The 22,213-nt window shown below is 36.9% G+C and overlaps 1 protein-coding gene across 1 annotated transcript in view; it reads right to left on the reverse strand.

The window, feature by feature from the left end:
- The window catches only part of CFAP69 (cilia and flagella associated protein 69), a gene marked incomplete at both ends in the record, with an annotated part of 29,297 nt that overhangs the window by 730 nt on the left and 6,354 nt on the right, over window positions 1-22,213 (reverse strand). Inside the window, 17 exons of the mRNA XM_082045823.1 lie at window positions 1,136-1,240; window positions 2,890-2,976; window positions 3,967-4,161; window positions 5,196-5,272; window positions 7,455-7,592; window positions 8,220-8,412; window positions 9,368-9,449; window positions 10,530-10,648; window positions 11,103-11,221; window positions 12,478-12,642; window positions 13,884-14,100; window positions 14,578-14,699; window positions 14,784-14,832; window positions 17,386-17,509; window positions 18,509-18,686; window positions 18,811-18,960; window positions 20,759-20,857. Coding sequence (XP_081901949.1) covers window positions 1,136-1,240; window positions 2,890-2,976; window positions 3,967-4,161; window positions 5,196-5,272; window positions 7,455-7,592; window positions 8,220-8,412; window positions 9,368-9,449; window positions 10,530-10,648; window positions 11,103-11,221; window positions 12,478-12,642; window positions 13,884-14,100; window positions 14,578-14,699; window positions 14,784-14,832; window positions 17,386-17,509; window positions 18,509-18,686; window positions 18,811-18,960; window positions 20,759-20,857 — 2,219 coding nt within the window. The remainder of the gene's footprint in view (window positions 1-1,135; window positions 1,241-2,889; window positions 2,977-3,966; window positions 4,162-5,195; window positions 5,273-7,454; window positions 7,593-8,219; window positions 8,413-9,367; window positions 9,450-10,529; window positions 10,649-11,102; window positions 11,222-12,477; window positions 12,643-13,883; window positions 14,101-14,577; window positions 14,700-14,783; window positions 14,833-17,385; window positions 17,510-18,508; window positions 18,687-18,810; window positions 18,961-20,758; window positions 20,858-22,213) is intronic.

Below are 22,213 nucleotides of genomic sequence, written 5' to 3' on the forward strand. Positions count from 1 at the left end.
TGGGTGCATGTGGTTCACATGTTTGTTTACTTGACCTTAACTGGTTTGCAACAACCATTTTAGCTTAATTTTCATCTATCCCTACCAAGGGTGTTTGGCAGAAAGAAGGAAAGAAGATTGTTTCATGAAAAAACTGCCAGCCATATTTATCATTTGTAATTCTTCTAAGCGATGGACCCAAGGAATTTTATCTGATGTTGCTGATGTGTTCGTTTTCTTAATACACTTATTCTGCAAAATGGAATAACCTTTTCCTCGTTTTTGTCTACAGTTGTTTAAATATGGATTATAGAACCATGAAGATATTTTCTTGTTAAATCCTCCCCCTCCAAAGAACTGAATAATCCTGGCTTGAGGTCCAAGTCTTTAAAATAAAATCTAATAATGCATCTCTCTATGAACAATTTCCAGAATACTCATGTTTATATCTAAATTTTTCAGATACTTTCTGCAAAATATTGCTGATTAACAGTCTCACTGATTTATGTATGTATGTAACTGAATCATTTTTTCAACCCACTTCATCTTGCATTCAGAGATATATATTCTCCATATATTCTCTATATATTGTCCATATATTTCAGAAGTTTAGGTAAAAGATGATTTGATAAAAAACCTAGCCCAGCACCCTGGGACCATCCCCTTGCTTTCTGTTAAGCTCCTCCTTTCTTCATCACACCAAACATGAACTGCCTGTTTTCTTTTTCAGGATGCAGCCACCTTAGTTGTCATTACTCATTCAGGCCATAGAGCCCATGATAATAGTTTTTTTCTTCCTTATTTCTCCTTACACATATGTACCCAAAGTAAATGAAGGAGCTCTTGACCTCAGCAAGGTTTTCATGAAAGGCTGTCCCACAGGAGGTACGTGTCAAATAGCACAGGGACCATCTTGCTCACAATTCTTATGAGTAATTTGCAGACCTGAATCTCATTCTGACCAACTACCTGTTGTCTGAGGATATGTCAGAAGGGGAAGTGGTGCTTTGCAGGAGATACAGACTCTTTCTTATATACTTGGAGCTTGTTAACATAATTAAAGGAAGAGTAAGCAGCAGCACACGTACAGCCAGAATAAACCCCAAACCACTTACACATTAATGAAAATAAAACAGTGTCATTTGGGATTACTTACTGTTGTACCAAGGCCTTTAATATCAGTAGAATGGACTGTTCCATTTTCAATCTTCAATTTAGATCTGGAAGTCTCTATTGATTTTTCCTGAAGCTTTTTTGCTTTCTAAAGATAGTTAGAAAAAAATGCAAAATTGTTCTCATCAGAATGAATTGTATCATTTGAACTTGTTAGAAAACATACACATGAAATGGCACAATAAATGAGGTGATAAATCTATTGGCCTTAAATTGTAAGTACCCTTCCTCTGGTTGTGACTGTCTCTCATACTGCGGACCTGAAAACAGAATAAATGGACATGGCTTCACGGGGGCAAGAAGGCAATGAGCATTTACTATGACCTGTGGGCTATATGCTTTCTAATGTAACTATCTTTGCTGTTATCTTTCATCACCACAAGAGCACACTGTTGCCTCATGTTCAGCTTGTCAGCCCATCCACAGCACACACCTACTTTGCCAGTCAGTCAGTCCCCAGGTATGACAACTGCGATCCAGCCCTGATGCATGACTTCATGTCTGATTTTCCTGAACTGCACGAGGTTTTGGGCAGCCCATTGCTCCAGTTTGTCAAGGACCTTCTGAATAGTGACTCTACCTCCCAACACATGGATTGCTTCCTCCAGCTCAGTGTCATGCATGAATGTGATAAGGTTGCATACTGATCCAATACCCAAGTCATTAATGAAAATGTTAAACAGTATCAACCCTATAATTAACTCTGAGAAATAGAATTCAAAACTGTCTGCTAGTTAAACTTTAATCACTGACTGCTGTCCTTTGAGCCTGTAAGTTCAGCCAGTTTTTCATCCAACTTGTAGTCCAGCTGTAGTGAACACCACCTCCACGTAGTTCAGACCAAGTCTCTCCAATTTTGCTACAAGGATACTACATGAGACTGTACTGAAAACCTTGCTAAAGCCAAGGAAACAACATCCATCTTCCTCCTTCTCCAGAGCTAATAATTTTATCACAAAAGGCAGCCATGTTGGCAATGCATGATCTGTCCGTGGTAAATCCATGGCAGCCGTTTCCAATCACCTTCTTGTCCCTCATGTGCCTAAAACAGCTTTCCAAGGACTCAGTTAAAACTAACCAGCCTGTAGTTCTCCAAATCTTCTTTCTGTCCCTTTTTAATTTCTGATTCTAGCATAGATCTTTACCATAGGCCAGTGAGGTTCTTGCACATGAAGAAAATGGTTCTCTTTTGAATCTCCTTTGAGAAATGAAGAAAAATTCAGCTGCCAAAGCATTTATTTTCATTCATTCTCCAACTTCATCTGATCGTTTAACTAGGAATCTAGTATTTCTTATGATACTTTGGGAAAGCACAAATATTGCTAAAAGAAATTCCTTCTATCATAAAATATGTCCCATCTTGAAAAATGTTTTCTATATTAAAAATAGGGAATGAAGTATTACAAGTAATAAAGAATGATCAGACTTTTAGTTTCAGCAGTTTCAGGACAAATATATACATATACACACGCCCAATTGCAAGTGGATAAACAATGTTAATCTCCAATTTGTGACTGTAATCAGAAAAGCAAATCATAGAATCACAGAAAAATAAAAAATTGTGTATCTTTGCCAATACGTCTTACGGTTCATTCTTCTATGTCTGTGTGAATATAAGATTTACTATAAATTCTACTTGAATATCCTCATAATTCAGTAAGAAATCTGTTTGGAACTTCCAAATTATTATAACTACACTGTGAAGGTACATTTTGCTCCGTCGCTCAGATTTCTTACCTTCAATGCCTCATAGTCTGATGTCCGAGCCAAGAAATTTTCCCAAGATTTAGCTACCATTTCTCTCTGTTTATGGATAGCTTGGATCTGTAATATAAATGAGATTTATGTGATGGAACACAATCTTGTTCTCATGAGCTTCCCTGAACTTTTGGCTTGTGCTGTTTGGATAGTAGGTTCACCTATGCCCCTTTGGCTACCTTAGCTCATCCCTCTTACTTGAGGTTTGATGATAATGTTGTAGTAATGTCCTTGTCCTTTAAAGACTTCACTCATATACTGCCTTAAAAAAATGCTTACCTTCTCTGTTGCAAACAAATTTTCCCCTCTTCCAACATAGATGTTGGAACAGCCCCAACTCTTTCAGGAATACTTTCTGTATATTCCAGCTCTCAAATGCTGAATAACAGAGATGGAATCAGTTCTGGTGGCAAAAGTGCAGGCATCATAATGCATGACAACCCCTCAGAAACACTAGCGTGAGATTTTATACAGCTGGATCAGCTGATCTTATTTCCCAGAAAGGAGGAGAGGATGAGACAGTAGATGAAAAAAAAATGCCAAATGCTTGTCTTATAACCAAAGCTGGAAAATGTCTATACCTGCTCACTCTCAGCATGCTGAGAGGCACAAAACACTACACTTTGAAGTACTGAAGCTTCGTGAATAATCAGCGAAGGGAGCTTATAACAGAGCCTTATGTTTCATTTTAAGAAGCAGATTCAGTTGTAATAAGAACTTTAAATTTTCTGCTACAAATGAACACAGGTGCAACTTTTATAGTATCCTAATGATCATTTCTTGTTACACCATTGCTGATGCATCACTGATGATACTGCTTCATTCTTTCATGTTGCTCTCTAAATATTGGCAAAATTATATAAGTTGGGAGAACTGAGGTTAACCTAATTTAATTTAAAGTTAAATTTTTTTCTGCTGAGACATTAAAATATCTTCAATCACTGTAAACATACAGAATTCTCAACATTATAGAGTAAGAAAATCTTCATGGAAGTTGACAAAAAAAAAATCTTTACACATGCTTTATAATACTTGTTTAAATACTCCTTGTTTTACCTTTTTATATGTATTTTCCTCCTCTTGGATTTCTTGGTGATGTTGACTTTCAAGCACTTCAGTCTGCAAAGCAGCAACTATTCTTCCGGTATCTTCTGGTACTTCTGAAATAATTTTCAAGGCTTCCTCATCCGATGAAACAGGCTTGAATTCTTCTTTTATTTCTGCACACATTTCACTCCAAACTTCTCCAACCTGTGTGTGAAACATAAAACACACTATTTGATATTTATCTCTTTTTCAGTTCCATTTATTCAAAATATAATAGAGCAACTATCTCTCTCCTTACTGTTGTTTCATTTCCCAGAATTGTTATGCAAGGTTAGGCTTCAGTAATGTTATTCCAGGTTCATTCATTATAATCCTCCTTAAGCCTTCCCAAGCCCAAGCTTGACTCCACAGAGCAGTAACAGGAACACTGATAACTACAGAAACTCAGAAGAAATACAGATTGCTACAAGATGCCAAATTCCAAGAGTAAAGTGTTGCATCCTACTGTCGCTTTCTGTAAAATCTCAAATTGTGCACATTATCAGGGCAAACTGCAGCATGAGACATAAATGGAAGCTGGAATTATCAACTAAAGATCCAGACTTGCTAGCTCCTGAACACTTCAAGCTCTTGCAGAATTTGTTCCTAAGCAGAAAATTGGCAGAAACCAAAGCATCTTTTGAGCAGAGTGGCTCCCACAAAGCTCGTTACCCTGTTCTTCTTTCCTGTGGGTGCATTACTTTTTAACTTTTGACAGTATGGATAGATACTGCATGCGGGGACAAAGATGGGGAAGTATAGAAAAACTTTTATCAGAATATGTGTTTAATGTCATTTTTAATAGCAAACTACCTCCCCTCCCCCTCTCCCCCAACCTGACTTAAGTGCACAAAGAGGCAGTCCTACCCTCCAGCCCTTCCCCAGTTTCTTACTCCTATCCTGGCACATCCTGGTTTCTTGAGCTGACAAACAGTTAAAACTGTTTTTTTTTTCCTGATATACTTTTAACTAGTATTGGTTTCTAGTCTTTATTTTCTATGTAGTCACAAACATTTGTAGCAGTACAAAGGAAGAGTCTGGGGAGTTCTGGAATCATGGAAGTGATGGAAAATACCAACCTATACTCCGTGAAACAGTAGGTGACTTGTGACATAGGCGGCAGCTTTTTTATTTGTTTATTGTATCCTGAGATATAGTTGTGCATATACAGTAGTAATATTTTCTTCCACAATACTCACTTTAAAGTCAATATAACGCCGTATAATGGCAAGTGTGACAAAATCCTTAGCAGATAAGCCAGGTAAATCTTCAAAACCTAAAGGAATATTAATCATGTCAGCATTAGCAGCATGATGAATTTATCTTAAAATACAACATTCTAAGGAAGACAACATCTTATTTATCATATAATCACACGCAAAATCTTCATCACACACACCAGTCAGCCACTGTTTTAATGCTCAGCAGGCTTTTGGTGATGAAGAACCTATTTTTCAAGTAATAAATTCACTCTATATTATTTACTTATGTCTCCAGCGAATTCCCAATCACTTGGAAAGACAGGATAGTACTGTATTTGCTATGCTTTTGTGCTAAGAGTTGATCTTCCCTTAAAGCAGACAGACAGTTGAGTCCACAGTTTACAGTTTCTAAAGAAGCAATTCAGCACAAATAGAGTTTGCTTTAGCTGTGAAGTAGCCAACAGGAGAATCCTTTACAGGCTCTCCAGTATTTTGTTTCAAAGACAGGTAATAAGGGTCTCTGCCATTTTAGAGATTTGAGCCTTGAGCATAATGATTCCGTCTTTTCAAAAATATGTTTACAATATGTGTAAAAAATAAGGTAGAGAAATATGGTTGCTGATTCTATGTCTTTCCCCCCACCCCCCCCAAATGTTATTTATACTTGATTTAAAACCAAACAAAACAACACAACAACTATACAGTCTATCAGATCTCACTCTAGACTTCATCATGCCATCTGTGTGGTAACTGGGAATGTAGCATTTATCTATTAGAGTATAATCACATCATGTTTTGAAGTTAAGACATACCATAAATAAAGACCAATTAACACCAGTTTTCTACATCACTGTGTTACAGGCTGTCATGGAGCATGACTACAGTAAGAGGAAGATGCTGAGAAAATACTATAAAAATATTTCTGTTTTTTTACTATCCACTTTCATGTCATTTCAGTACCTAACAGGAGATGCTACATTGTATATAACTAACGTTAGGTATGTGAATACATGAGAAAGCTGTAACAAAGCCCCATGCCTTTTTGCTTTAATAAATGAAAACTAGTAAAAATTAGTAAGAACCTTGGTTACCATAGAGGTGGAACTGGCTATAATTTATTAGAGAAACTAAGGATGTTTTCAAACCAGTTGGTTCTCTAGGTTACCCAAGGAACTGGTTGAAGCAGTCTCACAACAATTACTGACCATCTCTGAACCTGTGGAGGATGGTCTTGGAAAAACAAATGTAATGCCTATTTTTAAAAGGGGAAAAGGACAAGCCAGAGAATATTGGTTCAGTTCAGTTCCTGAGAAAAAGACTGAAACAAATAATTAAACAAATAATGTTTATGCAGTTAAATGTTAACAGTGAAAACATTAATATCCAACATGAATTAGTAAAAACAAACCATGTCATTTGACCTAGATTTTGCTTACAACTAGGTAAGAAATCTTACAGATGTAGAAGAGTTTATCATGTATCTTGACTTCAGTTTAGGTTTTTAGACAAGGGTATAACAAATATTCACTTCAGTGTGCAAACAACATAGAATTAGGAGGGACAGTAGCATTTTGAAGGAAAATATTAGAATGCAAATTAATCTTGCTGATCTGAAAAAATATCTAAGCCCACAGAAATTAATTCAGTAAGGACAAATAAAAAAATTCTAAATGTAGGACTAGTCATCTGTACAAATCCAGGATGGTAGATAATTGTACAAGATCCTAAGTCAAAAGAGTAAACGATATCATGCCACTGTGAACATAACAATTGTTATATTAATGTCAGAATGGTTATTTACAAGATGAGTAGAGGAATGTCTGTTTGGCTGTGGGGCTTCTGCTAGAGTATTGTGTTCTGTTTTGTTCTGTTTTGGGACACCACAGATCGAGAAGAACATGAACCAATTAGAAAGAATCAAGAAAAAAACAATGATAATAATTAGAAGTTATGCTACAAAATGAGATCTGTAACATCTGCAGAAAGTAGTATTTCTTATTCCAGGGAAATACAATTAAATATAAAAGTGTTAAAATATGTGGAAGAGATACTGTGTGTGGGAAAACTAACTACAGAAAATTTCAACCAAACTCTGGTTAAATTCTAGGAAAACTCTTCCTCATGGTAGGGGCAATAAAGTACTGGGGAAGTTTCCTTTGACCTTTTTTTTTTTTTATAGTGACTTTATTAATTACCAGTGAACAACTTCAGTTTAACAGCAAATATGACACTGACAAGGCAATTAACTTGTCTTACCTAGCTTGCACAATAATGAATAAAGTTTTGCCCGTATGTTTTCTGAAACTTCCACAATGGCAAAGCTGGGACAGTTGGCAGGCAAGGGGATGACCTCTTGCTGTTTCTGGAATCTGCTAGCAATAGGTCGCTTCATGTCTAATAATTTCAAAATACAAAACACAAGTGAAGAATGAAGAGGTAGTATGTTCCAAAAGCCATTACACTTAGAGGAAATGCTATCTATATAACGAAGTATGAGGATCTTTGGCATGAAATGAAGCTATGGACATATTTTCTGCGATGACTCCTCCAAAATGAGGCAGTTCCATCTTTGTGGATACTATGTAAATCATTTTGATAGTTAGGCCAAAAATTTGAACATAATTTGGACTAGGAAATATTAATTAGCATGACTAAAGATTTGCAAGACCATAGCACTCTCCTTACTTCTTTTTACAACATATAAGAAAACACAGTACCGCTTGCAGAAGAAACTAAATAGTTTAACTGTTCAGCATTAGAAAAGCTGTTCAGGACACTCGTTATGGCTCTGTTCATTACACAACAGCTGGTTCACTCCCAGCTGATGCAGAAAATGACATCTAGTGGCCACATTCTAACGAAATAGATGTAAGGTATTGGGGTTTGGTAAGAATTACAGCATAAAGCTATAAATATTGTAATTTACTTTCATCAGGATTCAGACTACAAAAGCAAATACTGTATTTGTTTTACTTTATTCAATGGAACTGTTCACAATTTTATATGCATCATAAAACTTACCAATAATCCTTCCAAATCGATCCCGTTTGACTCCTAGCTCCAACTCCTCCTGTCTCCATAACTCTATTAGAAGGTGAGCTGCAGTTTGATCTTTCTCCCCTCGCCAGGTACTGATGTGTGAAGTGGTTTTAGGGTTGTCACAAAATTCAACCAAGATTCCAAGAATTATATTATGCAGGTTCTTTTGCTTTAACTTGGTGAAAGGAAAAAAAAAATGTTCTAAACTGTTGAAAAGACAGTGATGTCTATCTTAAAAAAAAAAAAAAAAGACTAATTATCTAATGTGTAATCAAGTAAGTGCAACATTTTCATCATAACTATTTGCACAACCCTGGTGTATAAATGTGCAAATCTTTCAATTTTCTGCAAAGTTCTATAAATCAAGGAGTATGAATGGAACAGAGTGTAGGATCATGTAAGTTGCACATACCTGTGTGTAGAATTACATAACAGGTTTTGTATACATGCATCCAGGCACATATGCAGGCGAATGTAGTACTACCAAGATTCACTTTTGTAAAAAACAGACTCCAAAGGCAGTGGCTGAGCAGTACCACACCGCACCTGTTCTATTTTGTGGCCAGATCTTTTAGCAGCAGCTGAGGGTAAGGACGGGTCTGCAGCCTCGCGCTGCAAGGGCGTCAGAGGCTGGCGGTATGATCGGCGGGAATGAGGAGGGAATGAAACAAGGGAGGTGCGTGCTTATGTTGTGAGTGGTGAAATTCCTGTGCCAGCTCTATGTCCAAGAACCGTGGAAGCAGCTATACATGCAAAATATGTGTACAAAGTAGCATTAAACATCAAAACTTTTAAAGCCTTGAAGTATCTACTAACTCTGCTCTCTCAAGATGAAGAACTGAGGTGCTTCTCTAGTTTGAGTTTTCTTTTTAAAAAAGTGTTTATTTTTGGTAAATTTAAACCACCCTGTAAAATACTTATTTTAAAAAAAAAAAAAAGATACACGGAAGATCTGTCCAATCATTTCTGAGCAGGTATCCTGGTATCTGATTAAATTCCTCTCGCAGGGAGTTACATATACTGTTTCTTTTGTTATTATAGTCTTAGGAGATACTACTAAGAGAATATGCACTTTTCCATGTTGTTTTACTACTCTTTCATTCTATAACAACGATAATAAAAATACCTACTGCCAACAAATCCAGAAGGAGGAAAATGCCCTGTTTTTCAAGAAAATAATCCTCTGCAATGTAACATCCAATGACACAGGACCTTAAACAAAAATAATTTCACTCTGTAGAAACATTTTTATGCTTTAGAACATTGTACAAAGATCTCATTTATTTTATGGAATTGCATCATTACATTTGGTATGCAATGTGCTTCATACCTTCAGGAATTAGAAGAATCATGTTTCACATCCCTTTATATTTACACTGTATAAATGAATATACCCTACTTGACTGCTCTTTCTTCTCTTGCAGGTGGCACACCTTCCTTGAAGCAGATCAAGAAATTTGTCAGGTCCACAGTGAATTGGATTAGAACTAAAACTAACTCCATAAAAGAGACTAAAATTTAGAAAGACTTATGTACCTGATCTAGCTTATTGCAAGGCTGCATGAATATTTCTGCAAGCAGAATCAAGGGGGTGAGACACGCAAGACTGTTTCTTCTGGCAAAGTGTTTGCTGCTCCCAACTTAAAATGATCAAAACCAGCATTCATAGTGCTATTGCTTCCTTCTCCTATTTCCTCACTTATGGCCTTTAGCACAGAAACTGAAGGGATATCCTGCATCAGAGTCTTTTCTCCTACACAAACTTATCATTTGGCTTTCAATGCATTTATCAACCTCTGCCTTAAAACAAATTACCTTTTGGTTATCCTCCTATGCATTGGCATTCTCTGATAGCAATCTTTTAAAAATTTCAAGCCCAATATAGCCAGTTTACAAATGCCCTTTCTTATGTTTACACAGTTTTTAGCTAATATTGGTCTATCCTTGCCTTCTGTTTACTTCTCTGAAGTTATTTACAGACTCTAACCATATGCTTCCCTTAGAAAGTCTTAAGTAACTCTGCATGTCAGGAGATCACTCTGTGTGGGGAGTTAGACTGTTGTGTAGGGAGTTAGGTTGTCATACTAACCCCCTATTTAGAAGAGAATACATGCAGAATATTCAGTTTATTTTGTGTCTTTCTTAATTAGTCAAATTGTATGAAGGATTTTTACACATTTTAAATAGAAGAAACACTTGTATGTGCAGAGAAAGGCCATGGTATTCTAGACCTAAAATACAAGACCTGCCATTTTTAAAGGGTTACTGTCACTAAAATATTTCTTTACTAACCACAAGCAGTCAAGTGCACTGAAGAGGAGATGATTGTGGCCTAATCCACTATATAACTTCTTTGGATCCATTTGAAGGAATGGGATAACTATATCAACTCCTTCATAGCTGAACAGTTCCTGTGGAAACATTAATTAAAGCAATATTTTTCTTAAACAATGTCTGCTGAATAGCTACACACAAGAAAATTTTAAAAATTGAAAAAACATAAATATTTATATTGTAATAAATTGGGCCCACTTGTTAGAGCAGGATATATTACTTACAATATACATACAAAAAGAGATTTTTTGCATTTTCCAGTCTGATAATCACATTCATTAACATATATATATGTACACAAATTTTAAAATTATGTAAATTAGCATGTAAATAGATGAGACACTTGCTAGTGGATTTCTGAGTGATTTTGTATTTTAACTGTCACAGAAACCAGCTATCAGCCCTGAATTGTTAGTGATGAACTACAGTTGACATCTGCTTTTGAATTAAAACAAACCTGTGGTATCATTAAAATGAAAATATACCATGTTTTGACATTTTCTGCACAGTATGAGCTAGAGGGATACACACCTTTCTGTGGAGATCATTTTCACAGAGACCAGACAAGATAAACAATATATCAGCTTGGATTTCCAGTAGAATGGCATCTTCTTTCTCTTTGGACTTGTTTGCTGCATACTTTAGAATGTCTATAAATAAATATATTTTATACGTGTGAATGTTCCATACACAATTCAGAATTTTATTACAGCTGCTGATTTTTAAAAAAATCAAATTTACACCAATGGATTTTTAAAAATAATCTACTTATGCTATTCAGTTTTATCTCCTGTGTTTCGTAACAACTTGCAGAAGTGCAGCACTCTGATGCTGTAGTTTCATGGACTTTACTCTTGCTGACAGAGTTAATGACAGCAGCTGGCACTGACTTCTTCCTTCCTCAGTCTCTGTATTGTGCCAGTACAATGAATTCAGGAAACTGATCTGAATTAAGGAACTCTTAGAAAAAGGCAAAGCACTCACTATTTGTTCTACTATATGGCCTCACAAACATTTGTACTGACAGTGGAAATGTGGCAGAGACATAAAATTCCACCACTGCTGAGAAAATCAGCCTTGGAACCACTATGTGAAAGAGGACATTGAGACAGAGAACTCCCCCAAAGTAAGAAAGGTTTCCCGAATCTGATCTCTAAGGTGTAGTGCTAATTTTGCTTTCACTAAAACCTGTAAGCTTCCACAGAGTTTTCACTGGAGTTCAACTTTCAACAGAGGATATATTTTTTAGTATTATTTACACTTTATATTAGAACACACTTTTTGAATTCCAAGGGATCTTACATTCTTTTTTCTTTTTCCATATGCCTCTTTCAGAGTACTTGAAATTTTTTATAATTGTAAGAAAAGAACTTAGAACAGTGTTATTGAAACTTAAAACCAAATGTAACAGTAGGTATGTGTTACTGAACAAGAAAACGGTATAAAGTGCAGAAACGGTGGTTAAACAGTTTTACTCTGCTTTTATTCTTCATAATGTTATTCATATAAAAGTACAATGTTATTTTCTCCTACTCTAAAGAAGAGTTGTGGAAAGCGACACCATAATAGACTTCGGTAGAACATCACTCATGGCTGGAGCTCCTAGGTGCTACCACAATGAAAATAAGATGTAACAAATGCAGTATAATAAAGGAAGAAAAGGCAGCTTTCACTCTGAAATTTAACACCTAAGCTTTTACAGGTGTCTGTTTTGCATAATTCCTTTTATTCTGTCAAAGTGTGACAGAATTCAAAATCAAATCAATTACATATTGGATTTTTTTTTTAGTTTTTCAGCAGTCAAAGGAGAAACACACAATAACCACAGCATGCAAAAAAGCAGGAACATTCTTAGCATCAACAAAAATGTACCAATTTCAGTGCAGCAATATAGATTGTGCTTTACCCAATAGCTGGCTAATTGCTCCCTGGTCACACAAATTAAGGTTCACAGCATCATCATAAAGAGACACAACGGATCTCAGCACTCTCAGGCTGTAGCGCATTTGTGCAAGTTTGTTGCCACGACCACCTGTTCCATGGAAACTGTTACCTTGACCAAAGAAAGGATCTGTAGAGCAATCACAGAGAATATTCTTACTGGCAGACTGTCTGCTCAGAAAAATAACATGTTCAGGAAAAAAAAAAAAGGGCTTATCAGTGTAAGTAAGCTGAAAACAAATAAATCCCTTAAGGTTAGAAAGGCTCCTTGTTTAAAACCAGCTAGTAATAAGCCTTTCTGTGTGAGGCTATTACTACAACTATTTTTTAACCTTAATACATTAATAAGCAGTCTTCAAAACTCAAAATGTCAACCTTTTGATCTCCATTAGGCCCAAATGAAAAATTCTTCCTAGGAAATCTTATCAATTTTATGATAAAAACTATCCATCCCCAGAAAACCAGACCATGAATCTGGGTGCAGCTGGTTAACTTTTTGCTTGCCCCATACTCTTAGCTGGTGGCCACAAGCCAGCTGTAGTCTGGATGGTACTGTGTACCACTTTAAATTTGCGTGTACTCGTTCTGCCCCGTGGCAGGAATAACTGGTTGGACCTGTTGCCACAGTCAGTGTATCTGAGTGGCTTCAAACACAGGCAGCAGAGATGTGTGGCTGCCACACAACTGAAGAAGTGTCAGTGTAGTGGGACACAGGGAATGGGGCACCAGCTTATCCTTCAGTAGAAAAAAAAATATATGGTTGTTTTTTTAAGGAAAACTGCTGGAGAGAGTCCAGCGCAGAGCCACAAAGATGATTAAGGGAGTGGAGCATCTCCCTTATGAGGAAAGGCTGAGGGAGCTGGGTCTCTTTAGCTGGGAGAATAGAAGACTAAGGGGTGACCTTATTAGTATTTATAAATATGTAATGGGTGAGTGTCATGAGGATGGAGCCAGGCTCTTCTCGGTGACAACCAATGATAGGACAAGGGGTAACGGGTACAAACTGGAACACAAGAGGTTCCACTTAAATTTGAGAAGAAACTTCTTCATAGAACTCTGGAACAGGCTGCCCAGGGAGGCTGTGGAGTCTCCTTCTCTGGAGACATTCAAGACCCTCCTGGACAAATTCCTGTGTAACCTCATCTAGGCGTTCCTGCTCCAGCAGAGGGGTTGGACTGGATGATTTTTTGAGGTCCCTTCCAATCCCTAACATTCTGTGATTCTGTGAAAATTAGCTTCCTAAGTGACCTACTGAAAAATAATAATTCTGACTTCAGGGGTTTTACATATTTCCTTTCTGTCAAAGAAAGAAAGTCCAGTTGAGTTGTGTTTTGAGATTACTATGTATGAACACCATAAGCAGCTACTGACCTTGGCCTACACACCATTCTAGAAACAAAAGGAGAAGAGTATTTGCTTGACAGGACAAATATTTATCTATTAACACAGGAGCCACTGAAGCTAAAACAGCAATTGCATGAAGCTGTAATTCTTCATACTGGACAGCAGACCAGTCATTAAATCCAGGCTTTTGATTTGGTTTTACATAATAAAGTAAAGCTGGCATGACGTCACTTTCACTGAGAAGCTGCAGAGTCAAAGCAAAGAGAGAAACATCTTACAGGTTTCATACGGACATAAGAAAAATTAAAAGCAGTGACTCAACTTTATCTGTCCTATACTAAGAATTTTTTTTTTTTTTATTGAGACAGTATGTCATGAATGCTAAAAGTACAGACAAACTGTTTATATTCTGTAGCATTCCCACAGACTGTGGTTTGTTAAACTTTATTATGTTCTTCACATGTATTTCAATAATGCTTTACAGTTACTTGTGAGCTAATTTTCCTAGCATGGTGTAGGTCAGTAAATTTTCTAAAATAGAAGCTGTATGCTGTTTTCAAACAGTAGGACTTGGCCTGAAGCTGTGTATGAATTCTTGATCTGGAGAAGAGCTGATTTCAGTCTACTGGTCTATGCCACCTGGACAGTTAAATAATATTCCTGTGACCCTTTTGACCTTTTTTTTTTTTCTTACTGTATCTTCTGTCCTGTTACAACTTACCTGTACAGCACATGGGTCTTTAGATAAGATTCCTATTACATTAAATAGTAGCTTCTTCAGCTCGAAGTCCTCATAACCATAGGTAAGTTTAAGACCTTTCACCAAGGGGTTGGGAATTTTAACTATGAAGGAAATTGTAGATAAGTTACAAAAAAATCATCATTAAAAGTAAAAAGAGTGTAATTATGCAGTATGAAATCTCTTACCTTCAGTAAATGTTGCAAGTACTATTAACAGCTTTGTAAATCCACTTTCCTAATAGGCATTAAAAAAAAAATACATTAATTAAATTAAATTGCAGTGAAATTAATACTTATGGTTTAATTTTAGCTTTGCTTTTTTCTTCAAAACACAGATCCTATAGCAGAATAGAATTTTATCAAAGAAGAGATCAACCACTTGGACACTGTACAATACTAACTAACTACAGTCCTAAGGGAGCAAGTAGTTAACTCCATGTGTCATTTAGTACAAGCTGGAACTTGTATGGGGAAGTCCCAAGCACATGTATTCACTACTATAGTCTACCACATATGAAAACCATATTTTCAGTTCTGTTAGAGTTGTGGTTTTTAACATGCATTTGTGGATGTGTAAATTTATACTCAGGGTCATCAGTACATACAATTTTGTACCTTCAGTTGTGCGTACTAACACACTTATATCCAACTTCAGTGCTTTTATAAGCAAGCACATGAAAACCACGTGTGAGCAATATGCATTTAAAAATACTGCATATTAAATATTCAGAAAATAAAATCTTGCCATTCACAGCTCCTAGAGAGCTAACAGAAGGATAATTATGTCTAATATAACTACAGATAAAACCAAGGTCAGAGTGTGTCTACAAAGCACACTAAAGGCAAAAGAGCTTTGTTTCTGAGGTGATTAGAAGCTTGGGTACTAGACACTGCTCTTCTTGAGCAATAAGATACATAAGGTCGGCCTCAGTACTCAAGCAAAGCCACCACAGAGCCTCTCACCAGCTCCCAATGGGAGCAGAGCTCACAGAACACTACACAGCTATCCCCATAGAATCGAGCAGTTCTTCAGTTTTGAAGCAGCCTTTTAGATGCATCCCCAAAAAGCTGGGCTCAGATTCAGCTGGCCTAGCTCTGCAAGTTAGCATACACCCAAATTATTTTAAAAATCAGAAAAATATTGCAAAAGTAATTTTGAAGAAAATATTGAAGCAGACAACTATATTGCCTATTAGCCTTTGTCTCTATGGTATTTATATTCTCTGTAAAAAGCCATTGCAAAGTAGTTAAATAAACAACAACATTAAAACTCATTAATATTTTCTCCTTGCTGATTAAAGCAGTACTAAGTTCAGATGGAAACCAGTAAGCAATTACCAAACAGTTTCGTTCTAACACAGATATAATAATACAATACCATTTTATGCTATACCTTATATATACCAGTTTACTTGTGGTGAGAAAATGATTTTCATTTTCAAAGGCTCAGATTTCTGTGCTGATTTCTGAATTATGTTAAAAACAAGACTGACTTTTCTGAAGTTGCTTGGACAGTGTATTAAGAAAAAAAGAGAGAACATTCCAATGAAAATTTCTCTGGTATTACCTACAAGGCAGGATCCAATGGTAATGTTAATGTTTTGTCTACTTGATATTTATACCTGGTACCTTATCTCCGCAAAGGAAGTAAAATCCCTAGGTAGGCTGAGAATACAGAATATAAATTAAATGTATTAATTTTTTTCCTTGCATTGAAACAATTTTTCATCTATGTAGCATAAGGAATTAAAATACTGTGTCCTGGTTATTGATCTTGTAGGAAAAAAACTGCCCTGTTTCTACAGCCAGATAAACAATTTTAATGTTTTAGATATCAAATGTGTTGCTGCATTAGGAAAACAGATATTTCTTAATGGTCAATGATAAAATGGAAAAGCTTGAATGAAAAATCTGTAATCTTCATTACAGACTATAAAATCTATTTAGTAATACAGCCAATTGGGAAACTTACTCAAGTTGAGAAATTAATTCCCTGGAAATAATGCATTCCTGGACAGCCAACAGATCTGCATAAGCAGGAATCTGATTGCTCAATTATTCAGTATGTGTCACGACTTCATTTGAAGTTATAAATCTCAACCATAAAACAAGAGAGTAAAAGAATGTTAACATCTACAAAAAGTTAATTTCTATGCAATTTCCTCATTAAAATTCCCAAGTATTACAGCTGAATGAGTCATCTGCTTTTTAGGCAAGTCATGATAGTGCATTCTGGACTACATTTAACTGACGTAGTCTTAGAAAGAATTGATGTGCCTCATTAATTGGATCTATGTAATTTTTTTTTTCAGCATGTTATTTAGAGCTTCTGAGCTGATTTTGGAGGACCCTGCTTGTTCCTGGTTACGAGGCACAAAAACTTCACTTGAATTTGGCCCATCTGAATACAGGCTACACTCCTACATCTTCAAACAACAAATGAGATTTAGTGCAAAACTCACTGTAACAGAATGGTACATCCAAGAATCTGCACAAGAATACTGGAATTAACTTTAAATTTTGCACAGGTATAGTGTTAGTGTAATTTTCTAAGTATCAAGTAAGGTTAATGCTAGTACTCCAAGCTGATGACCTTTAGATTTCAAGTCTCTTTGACATAAAGGGAAATGCAGAAGGAAAAGCAGTTTCTTGCTCAACAAATCTAAGAAAAAAGAAAGCACTAGAGGCAGAGTAGAACAAATGTTAGAACCCTAATGTGAAAAAATACTGAGTAAATAACAGCAAAGGAGAAGTTATCAGTCTTTGGAATATAACTATGAATACTTACAATCATAGGTGCTGCAGGGTTTTCAGCTAGTAATGTGGCGATCACCAAGAGGTCATTCCGTAGCTGACGATCACAATGCCGGAAGCCATGCAGGAGAAGGTCTACAAATGTTTCTTTCAAAGCACTTAAAAGAAAGGAAATGCATTTTATCTTTTCTTTTCATATACTAATTTTATACAGCTCTAGGTATATGAATCTCCATTCAGTATCATACTTTTCAAAGCCTTAGGGTATAACTGCAAGAGAAATAGTGAACCACTAGACATTCAATTTAAGCATCCACGCAAGGTGCATGTATTACAAATTGGACCTTCCACTGCATGTGTTTTAATTAATTAATAGGAAAACATAATATTTACTCAAGCATGGAACTGGATGTTGTTGAATGGTTACTGAGAAGAAATGGTCTAATTCTCAACAGTCAAAACAGTGTAACTCCCTAAGAGAGCCTGTTATTTACTCCAGCAGAGGATCTAGAACTAAGCCTTGTATATCATAACAAACAATTCCCTTCTAATTTTATAACAGAAGCATTTCAACAGTGCAGTAATACTGGCCTACTGAGCCTAACATGTGAGCTCAAAAATGGTGCAATTCACTTTTTCATCATACAAATAAATAGATAGGGCTATACCTCCTGCACTGTGCAGCAGAGCACCTTAATTTCCCTCTTGCCCTGTAACAGAAACAACTGGCGGTGGATCTCTGTGCTAATGAAATACAGAGAAGATTGACATGAAATGGGTTTGGAGTTGACTGGATGTGCTTTTAGCTGGACCCTGGCCACCAAGTTTATAAGCTACCTGGCAGGCACCTCTCACATCCTATATAATTTCCTGGCATCTCACAGGCCACAGTGCTATCTAACTTGCTGAAACAGAAACAGATGCCTGAGGGGTCTAAATCATGGGTTGCTTGGCTATGAGCTCTGACGAGGCAGTGCTTCTATTCTGGAGAATCAGATGTGTAAATACTGAACACTTCATGCGGACTTAATGACAGACCTCAATTCCCCTTTTGTGTTTTCTCTCAATTGATTTCAAACAAAATGCTACACAATAGCAGTGCTTCAGATGTCTCCAAAATTACAGTATTAATTCATAAAATGCTCCCCTGTACTTACTGTACACATTCCAAGCTACTGAGCTGATTAACAACTTCTTCTTTTGAGGTGTTTTCTAACAGGTTCCATAGGATTTCTGAGGAGCGGAACACCAGCTGTCCTGAGGGATCAACACCATTTAGATATAAACAGAGCCTGCTGGCTGCTTGGGCCTTCATCATAAGTCCGCAATTTACTCCTGAAATTATGAAAATCTGATTAATTAATTCCCTGTAGGCCAGTAATTGTTTTAGGCATGTTCAGAGAATAAATGATCTAAGATCAGAGGTAATGAGACTGTTGAAATAACAGTTTGTACTAACCAGAGCTGGAGAGATGCTGGAGAGCTTTAAGTACCCACAACTTCTCAGTAAGATGATTTTCAACTAAAGCTAGTGACAAAACAAGAGTTTCTGCTAATCCTCCCAATTCAGCCATCTGAATTTTATAGTTTGCATTTGTTGGCTGGTAACCTGCACATAAAATAGCTTCAGTTATAATGCAGTAAATATTCAGAATTTTGGTTACTTCATAAAATACTAATCCTTTCTCAAGAAAGGATTGAGAACTGAGTATTATATTTCCATAGTCCAAAAAACAATTAAAAAAGAAATTAAATAAAAAACCAGAGTTGCTTTTCTTATACCTGAGTATTAGTAATGCCTAAAGCATATTCAACAGACTTACCCTCAAGACGACTAAAATGCTATATAGATAAATAAATTGTTTCCTAGAATTTACAGAATGAAAGAGTAAGTAGAGGTGAAAAACCTTTTTCAGATCATGCAATAAGTTGTTGGTTCAGGATATAGTTCTCTTCTGTAGCCTATTCACTAGGGAATTAATGCTTTCTATTATTGTGTTGCTTAAAATATGTGAATCCACCTTTGATTTATAAGCTTGACTTTATAGTGTGTCCCTGTGTTTACTTTGTCCACGCATATGCAAATCCATATTTCATTACAGAACTACAGGGGAAGGGAAAGCATTGAGAAAAGAAATATACATTTATATATGCTAACTCATAAAAGTAAGATTTATCTTAAAAAGCTTTAAATATATATATATCAAATGACATGAAGTGCAGGATCAAACTTTGGCAAGATTTACATAAATCATTAGAGATTAAGAGTTTGACTTTAAAAATCAGACTGAAAAACATTCTTCATTTTTGAGATAACATATCTTATTTTCTAAATCTGGAGGAAAAGAATAAAATCTCTCAATATTTAACATTCACTTATTTTGATGGAACAATTTACAGACATACAACTAAAGGCACAAATAGCTGCTTGCAGAATTTCAGTCTTGTTTGTAAGGTAAAAACAGATTTACATGCTTCTATATTTCTAGAATCCTGTGATGGCTGTTGCAGCTGCAGCTTCTTTAGGCCTCCTAAAATAAAGTAAAACTAGCAAGAGGGCAGAGGAATGAGTGCCAGGCTACAGGAACACAGCAAGGGAGCACACTGCCATCCAGCACGTTCCCTCGCCTCTGCTCTGGATCCATGCTGTGACAATGTCCATCTGTAACTCATCTGCCTGTGGACCTAGTGGTGTCTCCCAGCAGCTGGTCCTGTCTGTGCCCCTCTAGGAAGGGACCCATGACTGACTGTGCCTGAGAACAGCCTCTGGCACCATCATAAGAGACAAAGGAATAAATAGGAGTGGATTCTAATGACAGTTTGCATGCCTGTCCATAATACCAGGGGATCATGCTTGAGCTCACATGCAGGCATCATGAGCCTCTTTCTGCAGTGACAAGTCACACAATTTATTCAAAGCCTATGCTCAATTGTGTCCATATAATATGAACTCAATCAAATTTAGATGGGCTCAGATCTATCCCTCACTGCTTGTGAAGTTTCACACAAGTGAAACCAGAGCTGCTTCTCTCCAGGCTACATACACAAAGTTGAAAATTACATTTCCCTTTTTATAATTCTGATCCTAACTAGTCTTTCTTCCTCCATTATCCACATTTCAGAAAACTTGTGACCACTTCACATTTTCTGGGTGCTATTTAATCCAAATCCCATAAGTGTAATCATTAATTCCTTGTACATTGATGAACTAATTTCAGATTTTGAGTAGGCATTTCTATAAAACATGTGAACTGCACATTTGCCAATGTTACATATTTAACATATGAGATACAGTAACTATAGTTATAATGAAAAATTAATCCATAGCTAATTGAAAGAGCCATTTCAAAGTAGCTTGGATCATAAACACTTGATTTCTTGTGACACTTGAAAATACTGTGTTTTACCTGGAAGTAGTTTTCTTGGTAGCTCCGTATTATAAAAGCTAACAACACACTTACAGATTTGTATTCTAACTTGAGAGCTTGGTACCCTCATCAAATAACCTGCCAGAAATAAAAAAAAAGATATCATTTACAAAGTTTATAATCTATTTACAGTACTTAGTGTTTCCTTTAGTCACATTCCCCAAAAATCTGTCACAGAATCACAGAATGTAAGGGATTGGAAGGGGCCTCAAAAGATCATCTAGTTCAATCCCCTGCCAGAGCAGGAACACCCAGATGAGGTTACACAGGAACACGTCCAGGCGGGTTTTGAATGTCTCCAGAGAAGGAGACTCCACAACCTCCCTGGGCAGCCTGTTCCAGTGGTCTGTCACCCTCACTGAGAAGAAGTTTCTTCTCAAATTTAAGTGGAACCTCTTATGTTCCAGTTTGAACCCATTACTCCTTGTCTGACCACTGGTTGTCACCAAGAAGAGCCTGGCTCCATCCTCGTGACACTCACCCTTTATATAACTGTAAACATTAATAAGGTCACCCCTCAGTCTCCTCTTCTCCAAACTAAAGAGACCCAGCTCCTTCAGCCTTTCCTCATGCGGGAGATGCTCCCTTAATCATCTTTGTTGCCCTGTGCTAGACTCTCTCCAGCAGTTCCCTGTCCTTCTTGAACTGAGGGGCCCAGAACTGGACACAATATTCCAGGTGTGGTCTCACCAGGGCAGAGTAGAGGGAAAGGAGAACCTCTCTGGACCTACTAACCACCCTCCTTGTAATACACCCCAGGATGCCATTGGCCTTCCCAGCCACAAGGGCCCAGTGCTGCCTCATGGTCATCCTGATGTCCACCAGGACTCCCAGGTCCCTTTCCCCTACACTGCTCTCTAACAGGTTGTTCCCCAACTTATAGCGGAACCTGGGGTTGTTCCTACCCAGATGCAAGACTCTACACTTTCCCTTGTTACATTTCATTAAATTTTTCCCCGCCCAACTCTCCAGCCTGTTCAGATCTCGCTGGATGGCAGCACAGCCTTCTGGCGTGTCAGCCGCTCCTCCCAACTTGGTGTCATCAGCAAACTTACTGACAGTGCACTCTATTCCCTCATCCAAGTCATTGATGAATATACTAAATATATTAAATATATTAAATAATACTGGCCCCAGTACTGACCCTTGAGGCATTCCACTAGACACTGGCCTCCAACTAGACTCCACCCCATTGCCCATTTGCATTTCATGCAAAGTTTGATTATAAAATACTCAAGGGTCAGAGACTCCTACACTGAAGAGCACAAGGGGGTCTTGTAGGAATAACAAAAGCTTAATGAAAAAGTGACCTCCTCTGCTTTATGACTACAGACCCTTATAAGACAGTAGATGTTATTCCGAAGTTGTGGAATTGAGAAGAAAGCTACCAGACTAGGCTGTTGTCATCATTGGCATGACAGAAATTCTTCTTCT

This window comes from Streptopelia decaocto (assembly GCF_964273445.1).
Source record: "Streptopelia decaocto genome assembly, chromosome: 2".
In the NCBI taxonomy this organism is placed as follows: Eukaryota; Metazoa; Chordata; class Aves; order Columbiformes; family Columbidae; genus Streptopelia; species Streptopelia decaocto.